Source organism: Callithrix jacchus, chromosome 11 (assembly GCF_049354715.1).
Source record: "Callithrix jacchus isolate 240 chromosome 11, calJac240_pri, whole genome shotgun sequence".
Lineage (NCBI taxonomy): Eukaryota > Metazoa > Chordata > Mammalia > Primates > Cebidae > Callithrix > Callithrix jacchus.
Window position 1 is genome coordinate 62354200 of NC_133512.1, and position 12575 is coordinate 62366774.

The window sequence follows — 12575 nt, forward strand, 5'->3', positions numbered from 1 at the left end:
TCTTTCTCTACACTGCATGAGCCAAAATGAATTCCTGTGTAGGACTTTGTTACTTCTGTTTGCAACTGCTTTATTGGAAGGAGTAGGAGCACACTGAAAACTGTAGTTAAACACAGTATCTTTGTCACTGAGATGTTGTCCTTCAAAGTTTTGAAAAATAAACCTGTTTAGAATGATTTAGAAGCCAGAACTGGACACATTTAAGATTTTTGACCTTTGATTCTAATGCATACTGATGATTTTGCAGCACATGAATTTGATATTGGGGCTTTGAATTCCTATTTGGTCCTGGACTTTTGTTATTTGAATAGTTGATTAACATACAAATAATGTAAAATCAATGTGAATATATGCACCTGTCTCAGAATACTAGCAGCTGTTACCCACACAGCAGGTAGGTTTGGTTGCTTGCTGGGTTTCAAACCAATGACCGTCCTTGATCAGGATGATTTAGCGAGAGAATTTTGTAACTTGTCACAAGTAAGGAGCTCACAGGGCATGGTTCTCAAAGCAGTATCTCCCCAAGCTGGAGGCTGCATCAGATTTTCTAAGGATATGGTAATAAAGTGTAATCAAATTGGATCTTGCAATGAGCTGATGCCGGGAAGCACCATCTGACTGCATCCTGCCATGGGGTGATGTCAGAGGTTGATCTGATTGAATCCTGCCTCCTGCCATGTGATGTCCGCTTCTGAATTCAGTCCCTGATACTTGGTTCAGAGCACTTAGGTTCCCACTGTGGTTGCATGCGTGATTCACCTGGGGCTGCTCAGATTATTAACATGACTTGAGAGTCCATGGCAACTGCAGAACAACTCATAACTTTGGTGCATAAAAGTTGAACAAGATTGGTTGGGTGCAATTACATACATGAAGATGAAAAGAGGTAATAGCCTTTTTTCTCAACCAGGGCTTCACATTTGGGAAAGCTGGCGAGATCCTCACCACGAGACTGCGGTCAATGGCTTTTAAAGCAATGCTAAGGCAGGTAGGTGTGTGCACTGGAAAATGCCTTCTGGTTTTTCACATTTCTTCCACGTTAAGCTTCTCACAGTCCTTATTGGTATGTTGAGGTGCATATTTTCCCTCCAGGGTATTCATGTAAGGATGGAGCAGAGCCCTGCAAACTGTCCTGGTCCTTCAAGATCTAAAGACCTCTCATGGTTTTTTTCATAGAAATAGGCTTCATTTGGTAGCTTTGGCCTGTTCTGCAGATATCTTTCTCCATGTTGACACTATCACTTCAAAGACCTGTATCTCCTTTCTGGATCCTGTGCAGGCCCTGGTGAGTCCATTGAGACTCCAGGATGCCTTTAATCCAAGAAAAACCTAGTTGGTAGCATTTAAGCTCATGTACCACAATCTACCATACTAACTATAGGTATTCTCAAATGTTAATCATTGAGTTTTGTTTATTTTTCATTTGACGTCTATTTTCACATTAATTCACCTGTTTGTTTATTCAAACATTACTTATCATGTACCAGACAGTGGGCCAGTTAACAATGCATTAACTGCTCTCCTGTTAAGTTCACGTTCTGGTGCATGACATGCAAAAATGTGCAAACACGAATTATCTGTTCTTATAGAGAATGCCTAAGAGAGGGCCAGACTATTATCCATTCAATTGACAGGAACTGATTCTATTTCTGTTCACAAAAGGGCATATAGCAGATAGTATATTTTCATTAAATCTGTTTACAAATCTTATTTCAGTATCTTTAAAACTCTATGCAGGAAAAAAATTATTTTATATGAAAGTAAAAGATGCCATGGATGAGTAGCTTACAATTAAAATCAAATCTCAGACATGCTTCTTTTTTCATCCCTGTGACTAACTGGAGATCAGACACACTTTTAATCAGCGTTTAAAAAAAAAAAAAGGCTTGGTGAGAAACCAGAATTTATTTTCTCCTGCCTGGAATATATCAGAACATGTCCAAGACAGTCTCACCACCCTTTATGTGAGACAACATCATATCAGGGCAGAAGTGTCTGTAGTGAAAGACGTGATGATTGGGTGAATGGAATGCCCACCAGCCTCCCAGCGTGGCTGCCATCTGGGTCAGCCCTGACCCCTCAACCAGAGATGCTCTCCCTGCTATCAGAGAGCAGCCAGGAAGCGGGTTCTGCCAGATTCTAGGGGTGTGTGCTCGGAGCAAGGCCAAGGACTCTACACTGCATATGAGGTCTCCCCTAAGTCTCCTCAGCATTGGAGCTTTGGGAGGCTTTGTTTGGTTTTCTTTGCCTGTTTTAATTTTGGACTAATATAAAGGTGTATTTTATGCCATAGGACATGAGCTGGTTTGATGACCATAAAAACAGTACTGGTGCACTTTCCACAAGACTGGCCACGGATGCTGCCCAAGTCCACGGAGTATGTAGACTGCACTCTACTAGGGTTTTTTACATAACATGGTTTAAAATAAGCATATGGCATAGCTACACTCGTTATGAGGCTTCCTGCTAGAAACAGCAGAAAGCTCAAATGAAAACTGGCATAAACAATAAGCAGAAGATTAAACTTCAAGGTTGATTGACCCACTGGTCCCCCAGCTTTAATCCAGAATCCAGGTTCCCATCATCGGCTTTGGCTTTATCCCAAGCCTGATTCCCTGTAGTCACAGGATGACCACAGATAGCAATTAGAACTACAGGCTTCCTATGTACCATCCAGTGAAAGACAACACACACCTCTACCTCAGCCACCAAACCCTTTGCTGAAATCTAATTTGGGCTAATTTGGGCTAACACGCCCCGCCCTGAACCACTAACTGCCTCCAGGGGGAGAGGGTGTTCTGAGCGGCCTCCATCCACACCCGTGAAGCTCAGGTGGGTTACTTTGCAGCTCACTGCTTCCACACAACAGGAGAAAGAGGAATGGATGCAAAGAGCTGACTACAATGTCGCTACAGCCACTTTTATTTTCTGAGCGGTACAAACATTAATTCATCCTTACATGTGCTTTGCGGTGGATTGTCTCTTAGTAACAGATGGTCTCTGGGAGTGTGTAAATTTCCCTTTTACACTTTTGAAGCAAATGGTCTTTAAAATTACCCAGGTACATTGGAATTAGTTTTCTCTTTGAACATTGCATCTGTGAAAACATACCTGCATCCCCAGTGCCCATCCACAAAGCAGATAAGTTGATTACTTGTTTCTGGAATGTTGGTTCAGGTGAGCAGCAGAAGCATGAGAGTCTAAAGGCACAATGAAGAAAAGTCTGCAGAGCCTCATGAGTGAAGCTCAGGTGTCATGGGTTTACCGTAATGAAAGTGAGCCAGTGCCAGCTCAGGCACAGAACCCACTCATCATTCTGACCAAGAGCTCATGGATTTGGAGCTGAAAACTACAGTTGCCCTGTTCTTTTTCTTTCCCAGGCCACAGGAACCAGGTTGGCTTTAATTGCACAGAATGTAGCTAACCTTGGAACTGGTATTATCATATCATTTATCTACGGTTGGCAGTTAACCCTACTGCTATTATCAGTTGTTCCAATTATTGCTGTATCAGGAATTGTTGAAATGAAATTGTTGGCTGGAAATGCCAAAAGAGATAAAAAAGAACTGGAAGCTGCTGGAAAGGTAGGTCAAATAAGGTTTCGGTTTTTGTAAGTGTTGTTTTTAGATATGAGTTTTATTTGATTTATTTTTGATATGCAGGCTTTAATAATTAAATGTTTGTGCTTACTACAACTAATAATTATAAATGGTGTATGAAATATTTTGCTGTATTATGTCTAGAACTTAAATAGGAGGTGATTAACATAAAGCTTTTAGCCTATAGAAAGCATTTAACATAATTATGATAAAGAACTTCCGAATATTCAAAGTGAATCTCATTTTACTTCATATCCCAATGCTACTGTTTGAACAAATGTCATCCATGTTTCACAAACCTTCATGCCAAAGACTGTAAGTGAATTGTTCAAGGTCAGACATTTGCTGGTATTTTTAAGAGACCCTTTTCTTCTTGGCTGTGATTTCTATAATTAAGGTGGGTGGCCACCAGATGGCAGTAGTGCCTCGATTTTTGCGGTTCTCACTATAATGCAATTGGGCTTAACATTTACTTGAGCCTTACAAATGTGCCAGTTGTTGTGCTGCATATTTACATGCACCAATTTATTACATCTTCACAATAATCCTATAAGAAGGGAAGGAATGTTACCCCCATTTCAGAAATGCTGAACCTGAGGTCGAATCAGAAATTAGAGATTTGGCTGGGATTCAAGTTCAGGTCTAGTTTCAAAGCTCTTATCTCTACTATATGGTTTCTTTATATGTGTTTAAGTATGTCTAAATCTACACATAAACACATTATTCAAACATACTTGTACTTAAATGCTTAAATGTAGATTAAGCCCATGAACATTTTGAGTCTTATTTATGTAATTATTATCCTTTATTGAAACATGAGGAAGTGAAGCAGATAATACATATGAATTGTGATATAGTTTCTATAGCATTGCACTTTACAAAGCCCTGTTACACACATTACTGCAACTGACTTTCCCTAGTTATGAGAAGCGGAACAGACAGTATCTCTTTAGGGAAGAAGGCATCAGAGACTGGGTGAGTGACTTGCTCCAGAGGTGCGTTATTAAAGAGGAAGATGAACATTTGGACCAACGGTGTTTCCACTAAACCAATTATGTCCAGTGAAATCCTTTTCTGTTTTCTTGTAACTGGCATCAGCTTCCGCTGTGTGCAACATTAGGTCTAACGGTATCATCTCCAGGTTTCCATCAGAATGCACTCTACTCATTTTCACCCTGCATTGTCTCCAGGATTTGGAGCTCACTAGGACAATATATGGTTCCCAGGACTTGGGAACCTCTGGGTGTCCAGAGTTCTTGAAGATCCTCTTGGCTGCTGGCTGTGGGTACTTTAGGACATCATTTCCTTGACTTCTGAGCGACTCAACTAACTGCCTAACTAACCCTGACCCTCAATCCCGCTTCTTTCCACATTTCAGATAAGAGAATGGTCAGTTAGATGGAATGAAAATAAACTTTTCTTAGACAAGTTACCTGATAGAAAACATCTTGAATCTAGTTAAGATAATAGTCTTAACCCCATTAAAAATGACTAACAACATTGAAATTTGTCAGAATTTTGTCAGAGTAAAGCAGTTAGAATTGAGCAGTATTGAAACAAAACAAAATCTTGGGTTATTAGTCTTGGCCTTGCTACTCACAATGTGTGAGGATGGAGAAGATCCCAACTTATGTGGTCCTCACATTCCACCTTAGTAAAATGAGAAATTATACCAGATACTGTCCCGAGTTCCTTCCAGCTAAAGCCCTGTTATTCTTAGGATCAGAGATTAAATAACTCAGACTGGCCAGTTTAATTTTTTTAGTAGCCACTTTAACCTAATAGGGCTTTTAAAAACATGAAAGATTAAACAGTTTTTTAAATGTTAATATCAGCAGTTCAGTTTTAGTTCGGTGTTGTTTACTCAGTCAGCACTTGATTAACTGAGAATGAGGGTTGGAAAGAAGGTCCTGAGAAAATCCCAAATCACTGTTTATGTAAAAAGAAATGCTCTCATTTACCTGGGTACAGTTTCATCATCGTTAAAGTACATCAGGGTTTGAGGTATTCCCATCCCAATTTTCCAAAAAGGGCTTGGAAATGAGGGTGTTGGTTGCTGGACAGGGAGTGGGGAGGGAAGGCTGCCTCATAACCATCTTGACCCAGGCCCTATCTGGTCACTGAGATTAGAGGCCCTCTGTGCCAGAGCTAACCCACAAAGCAATTGACCAATGACCAGAACGGCAAGAGGAGTGCCAAGTCATTAAAAACTAGTTTCTCCTTGTGTAAATTACACAGAAGGGGTAGCAAAATAGCATAATGGCTTAGGAACATGGACTTGGCATCAGATAGCCTGGCTTGGAATTCCATCTCTGCCATTTATTAACTTTAGAACTTAAGGCAATTCAGTTAACTTCTATGTGCCTCTGTTTTCTCATCTGTGTGAATAGAAATAATATTTACTTTTCAGGGTTGTGAGGCTAAATGATATCATATCGGTGAATGAGGTAACACTTGGACATAGTAAAAGCTCAGTAATTTTTCTCTATTCCTGTAATTATTGCTGTCTGTTTTATCTTTATTACAAATGAAACATCTATGGTTATTCAGTCTCAAGCATCAAATATCTTCCTTTTACCTCATTACAGAAGCTGAGAACTGAGGTAAAAAAAGTTTTAAAGCTGTTAAAGCCTAAAATTCAGATTTTATTCTCCCTTGCTGATGGTTTAGATGACTCAGCTACAGAACTATGATTTAGACTAAATAGCCAAGTCACAATGAACAGTTTTCAAGGATGATTTAGCTGTAAGAATGAGAAAACTGCTCTGGCTGGTTTGGGTAAAAGCAATTTGATATAAGAACACTCCTCCGAAGTGCAAGAAGTGCAGGCTGTTTGTGTTTAACCAGCCCTTTCAGCCACAGGCTCTAATATCTGAGTCTATATGTGCCTATTCAGTTTTTCAACTGCTGTATATTCAGGCCAGCTTCTTACACATATGCAATGTGACATTAGCCTCTGGAGCCACAGAGCCTCACAGTTCAAACTTGTGTCCAGGGCCAGGAAACCAAATCTGATTGACCCAGATTAGTCAAGTGTCTGCCTCTGATTTAATCATGGATTTAAAGTAGGCACATGTTGTTTACAATTGGGATCTCCTTCCCATTGTGGCTGGACAGCTTTTCTAAGAAGTTATACCCAGGGAGGAAATAATTGGCAGCTCCAACAGGCCCTTACAAATCACAGCCTAATCCTTTCTTCTAGGACTCTGCCTTGTGAAGAAAGCCAGGCCACAAAGGGGTTGTGACTAAGGCCAGTCATCTAACTGCCTGGTGGCAGGCTGGGAATAGAACCAGGCCCTTGGTTCCCAGGCCATGTTCTTGCCCTAAGCTGATCGGCCTTCCTGGGCATACAAAGACTTGCCTACCATACTTAGCACAGCCAGAAGTACCAATTTTGTCATTAAGCTAGTCTTGAACATATTATGCCTTTTGTAAAGGAAATTAAAGCCTATCGATCGACATAACCTTCAGGATACTTTTGACAGAGCCCTAGGGCTTATTTTTCATTATTTTGGAAGTAAAAGCACCACTTCTAATGGAGGTCTATTCTGTGTTACAGATTGCAACAGAGGCAATAGAAAATATTAGGACAGTTGTGTCTTTGACCCAGGAGAGAAAATTTGAATCAATGTATGTTGAAAAACTGTATGGACCTTACAGGTAATGAACCATATAATTCCTGCTAAGAACATACTGCTTTCCTAAGTTTGAGTAATTGTCCCCAAAAGATAATAAAAGTTCTGCTGCTCCAAACAATGATATGACTATAAGGCTGACCTTTTTCAGTAATTCTGCCACTGAAAATAAGTAGCTTTTTGATGTGACTACAACACAGGATTATATTTTTTACATCTTATGAAAACAGTAATAACAGGTCTCCAAGAGGTAAGAGATACAGAGAATTGCACAGTCTTTGGTCATCAGAGCAGGCAACATGAAGACCCATCTGGGTGACTTAGGACAAACAGTTCTTTAAGGAATTGCTCAAGCCCTTATTTTCTTTGCATTGTGTAGACTGAACCAAAAGTGAGACTTGCTATTGGGTATGTTCCAGAGGAAAATGTTTCATTTGTTCTCTGAATGAGGACCAGGTCCAACCTACTCTGAAGATAAAGAACAGCCTATTTCAGTGGTTCATAGTTGAGCAATTCAAGAATCTCCTAATGGTACCGTTTGCCAGTCATTTTCACAGCAGCCCAATTTTATAAATGATTATGTTTTAACACAAACAAAATTGAGCACAACTTAGATTACAGCATTGCAGACTGGAACGGTAGTTTTGAACACTTGCAAATTTGAAAAGATAACTTCGGAAGTCTCAATTTATGCCATGTCCTCAGTTATGCATACTTAATATGTTACTAAAGAGCATGCAGCTACATCTTTGTGTCCATTTGATGTTTGACATATAAATATGTATGTACCATTAATGATGACCTATTTTTAACTTCAAGGAGGGTTAAGGAAAAATAGAAAGCTGAAGCTAATTATTAATTTGGTTATAATGTAAAGATTCAGTAGCATCACAAATTGTTCAGTTATGTTAAGCTTTGTAACACCATGTTGACAGCCCATAAGTTAAATCATCCAAATCAGTAGTACTTTGAATTTTTCCTTTTGCCAAAAATGGCTTCATATTTGAGAGTAATTAAATTATAGTTCTTTTGGAGGATTCAGAAGCCTAATAAAGTATAGCATGAGGTTTAATTAGAAATGGTGCAAATAAATTATATATGAGGGTGGACAGGATCTAGCTTGGGGAAGGACTTCTGGTGTAAACTTCAGGGACTCAACTTTTATGAATCTGAAACATGAATTTTAACAGAGTACAACTAGTTATAGGAGACAACATAACAGTAGTAAACCACATTCAGATACTTCAAACTTAAATTCAAATTCTGACATTTTAGTTACTTTTGAAACAACAACTATGCTTACATAACAGGAATTAAACATTGGAGTCATCAGATATTAACATGTAATAATATCAGTTATTTAAGGAACCACTGTAAACTAGGCACTGTGCTAGACATTTATATGGTTGTTTTTAATTGTCGAAACAATCCTGCATTACAGTGATTATTTCCATTGTACAAATCAGAAAACAATGTTTAGAGAAGTTATCATTTACCCAAACTAATATAACTGGAGGTGGAACTTAAGCCCAGTCAGCCAGACCTAGAAGCCGTGCTCTTTCCACTATGCAGCGCTAAGGGAGGCTGAAGAGGTGGTTACAAGTATACTGATTTGCTTTTCAGGAATTCCGTGCGGAAGGCACACATCTATGGAATCACTTTTAGTATCTCACAAGCATTTATGTATTTTTCCTATGCCGGTTGTTTTCGATTTGGTGCGTATCTCATTGTGAATGGACATATGCGCTTCAGAGATGTTATTCTGTAAGTAGCTTTAGAAATATTAAGATTATTCTATAATAAGGTTTTAGTAGGTTTATGCAAAAGTTTAGAGTAGAAAAAAAATGCCTCCTGTGCCAAAGATGAGGTCAGGGATTTAACTTTACCACAGTGTTGATCCTGGCAGGCACGGAGATCTGATCTTGTTAATACTCCAAGTGCAGTTTAATTTTGTAAGTGGGCTACAATTACTCAAGCTTATGAAAATGAGCATAAAGCACAGATTTAGTTGCACATATAACCCTGGTCAGGCTGATGCAGATTTTCTCATTATGGAATATAGGCAGAAAAAAATCATAATTAGAAAGTTGCTGGTGACCATGGACTCAAAACAGGGTTAAATAGTTTACTGTTACCTACAACCAGAACATGACCTTGACAGTGGGCTGGGAACACTTGATGGAAGTCTGGCAAAGGCCCTCTCTCCCTAACCAGGCCTGAGACGGCCCTGCCAACATTTGCCTCTCAGCCTCTCCTTTTTCCTTGGTTTCCAAAGCTGACTACTGATCTTTCTGTTTGATGCCTTCTTTTCGTGATGTGCCCAGCACATTCCATTGGGTTGCAATCTAGGCTTGAAAGAGGGAAGCCGCTCTTTTTAAGATCATTGGGTATATTTCTGCTCTGGTGGGATGATTTTAAAGCAATGGTGAACAACGTTTTTGGAAACAGGGTCAAGATAAAAAAGTGAAAGTGTTTAAGAGCTATTCTTTTTCATCCAAAATTAAAATTACCATGAAAAAATATATCTATATAATCTTTGTATCAGGACCCCCAGCAGGAAAGAAATGGCACAGCAAATGGGTTAATTGGCGAGTTTGCTAAAGGGTGTGTTTACAAAGACCTGGGAAGCATTAAGATAAGCAGTACAGAAGAAGGAAGGTAACAGCCCAGCAGTACCCAGCTGGAAATAGCTACCACCCTAAGCCTAAAGGTCAGAGGAGGGAAAGCCTGCCTGAACTCAGCACAGGTGCTTTCTGTGGTCTTTGGTGGAGGGACAGCAACTGCACAAGCCATCTGATAAGAAAGAAGCCAAAGAAACAAATACCCTGGCCACACTCTCCTCCAGCCTCCCGGGCCTCTGCTGTGCCTTCCATTGGCCAAACCCTGTGAAACCAGAGGACAAGAAAACCTTTTGACTTAGTTCATGATAGTTGGCATCCCCAGCCATGGAGTAGGGGTAGAAGGTAGAGATGGGTAGAAAGTGGGGAGTGATTTTGGTGGACAAATGGAACGAGCAGCTAGGGATTACAACTTAGAGTACAACTATTTATTGCATAGAAAAATAGTGAGAACATTTCTGAAAGTGAAACCATTGGAACGTTACATTAATCCTGCTTTTCTTCTTTTTTTCTTTAGTAATTGAAATGTTAAATTATGGACATCTAGAAGACAGCTTTTTACTCTTTCCTCTAAAACTAAATAGCAGGCAGTCCAGGGAAGCCACACAGCCACATGTGGGTTGTTCATCACTATTTTAAAACTTAGTTTTTGACAGCCAATATTTTCAGCAAGATTTAAAGAAAAGCCTTACTATACCTCTCATCTCAGCCCCTAGGTACTAAAAACCCATTTTAAATATCTTAGATTTAGAAGTTTTGGAGATGGAAACTCTTCCTTATTACTAGAGAACTCCTGCCTCTTTCTCTGGGGTAGTGTTGGTATCAGAAGTAAATTGCTTTCTGGAGATGCAGATCTCAGGATCTTTACCCTTTCCTCAAAGTTGTCATAATCAGTATCTATCCATCCTTTAAAGAGCATATAATTAGAAATAGAACTTTAGTTTAAGGTAATTTTTTTCCCAGAGTGTTGTCTATAGTTATTTTACTTTTAACTCTTAGTTTAGATTCAGGGGTACATATGCAGGTTTGTTAATAACAGGAAAATTCATGTCACCTCATGTCATGGTTTGGTGTACAGGCCATGTTGTCACCCAGGTACTAAGCATAATAACTGATACCATTGTTAGTTTAATTGTAAACAACAAGCTATTTCTGTAAAGGCTTATTGTCCCTAACAGAAATTCTTTACAGTGATGATGGTTATCATTTGTGTGATGGTATAGAAGAAACTACAAACTGGAAGTCAGGGCTGCAGCTTTATTAGAGGAAGCTTACTTGGAACTGATTAAGCCCCTTGCACACTTTGTGCTTTAATTCTCTCAACTCTAAAAAGAGTATAACCAACAAATAAAATTAGCTGAGCTCGCAAATCAGATTCAGTCATAAGCCTTTTCCTGCAAGTAAAAACCTCTGGGAAGTCACAGTAGTCCTGGGAAATTAGGGGCTTCTATGCAAAGCGAAGTCAGAAAGCAAGTCAAGAAAAAGCAAACCCTCAGGAAATGGATCTTGCCCCTCTCCTAAATTTCTCTTGTTACTAGAGTTTTATGAAAATGTATATGAGGGGAGAAAGGGGCTGACTAAGGAGTAAAGAGAAAACATACTGGTAAGCACTACGCCTTTAGACTTTCAAACATCATGGACCTTATTAAATAAGCTAATTTTTGAATTCCTCTACTTCTGTCTAGGGTGTTTTCTGCAATTGTGTTTGGTGCAGTGGCTCTAGGACATGCCAGTTCATTTGCTCCAGACTATGCTAAAGCTAAGCTGTCTGCGGCCCATTTATTCATGCTGTTTGAAAGACAACCTTTGATTGACAGCTACAGTGAGGAGGGCCTGAAGCCTGTAAGTTCTCTGATGCCTGATGATGCTTGATCACTTCTTCCCTAAAGGTTTGCTGTCTGCTGGATTATAGCTACAGGATAAGTTTGTGGTGATTATACCAACATGCATTTCATTTAATTTGTAAGATTTATATAGCTAATATTTGGCCAACTTGACTGGCATTTAAAAATTTTATAGGCAGTTTCAAGGATCGTGAAGTTTAGCACATCAAAATTATTAAAAAAGGAAAACCAAACATATTGGAACTGAACAGTTTCCACAAAAATTTAGTCACTTCTACAAAAAGGTGTAATTCTGCCCTGATAACGCAATTCATCATTTGACTCTAATCACTTTTTACAATAGTTAAGGTACAATTGGTAAGAAGGGCAGGTTATTCACAACAAGAGTAATAATCGTATGCTTTATTATCTATAAAGGTAACTTAAACTCACATCTGAGTGTTCTTTGTATGATACAAGATACTATACATTGCAATATACAAGAAGCTGTGTGGGTAAAGAGACTGGGACTTATATAATCTTTTCAGGACTTTCCAAGGTATTTCATGTTCTGAGAAAATTGCTGTGCCCAGGGAGTGAGATAAAGAAAGTGAACTTAAGAAACTGCCAGGATTTGCCATCAAGGGCTGTCCACTGAAAATTTAGGCAGAAAATGTTGCTAAATTTCCAAGCCTTTAGAGCCTTTGGACACTGGCTTGATTTCAGCTTCAGAATCAGCAGTTGGGAAAGCTAAATGATATCTTAAGGAAATCAGAAACTGAGTTAGGTAACAACTCATGGTAATGACTTTTTTGTCTAATCTCACCTATACCCCTATCTCTCACCTTCATTTCACATCATAATAACTTGCTATCAATATTAACTGGCACTAGAACTATA

At 39.1% G+C, this 12575-nt stretch overlaps 1 protein-coding gene across 8 annotated transcripts in view; it reads left to right on the forward strand.

Annotated features, from left to right (window-relative positions):
- The window catches only part of ABCB4 (ATP binding cassette subfamily B member 4), a 67809-nt gene that overhangs the window by 47834 nt on the left and 7400 nt on the right, over positions 1–12575 (forward strand). For 5 of the 8 annotated variants that reach the window (XM_003733599.5, XM_078342957.1, XM_078342960.1 and 2 more), the window contains 6 exons: positions 911–988; positions 2294–2377; positions 3381–3584; positions 7159–7259; positions 8858–8998; positions 11538–11694. In XM_003733599.5, coding sequence (XP_003733647.3) covers positions 911–988; positions 2294–2377; positions 3381–3584; positions 7159–7259; positions 8858–8998; positions 11538–11694 — 765 coding nt within the window. The remainder of the gene's footprint in view (positions 1–910; positions 989–2293; positions 2378–3380; positions 3585–7158; positions 7260–8857; positions 8999–11537; positions 11695–12575) is intronic. The other 3 variants (XM_078342956.1, XM_078342958.1, XM_054237820.2) reach the window with 2 other exon arrangements.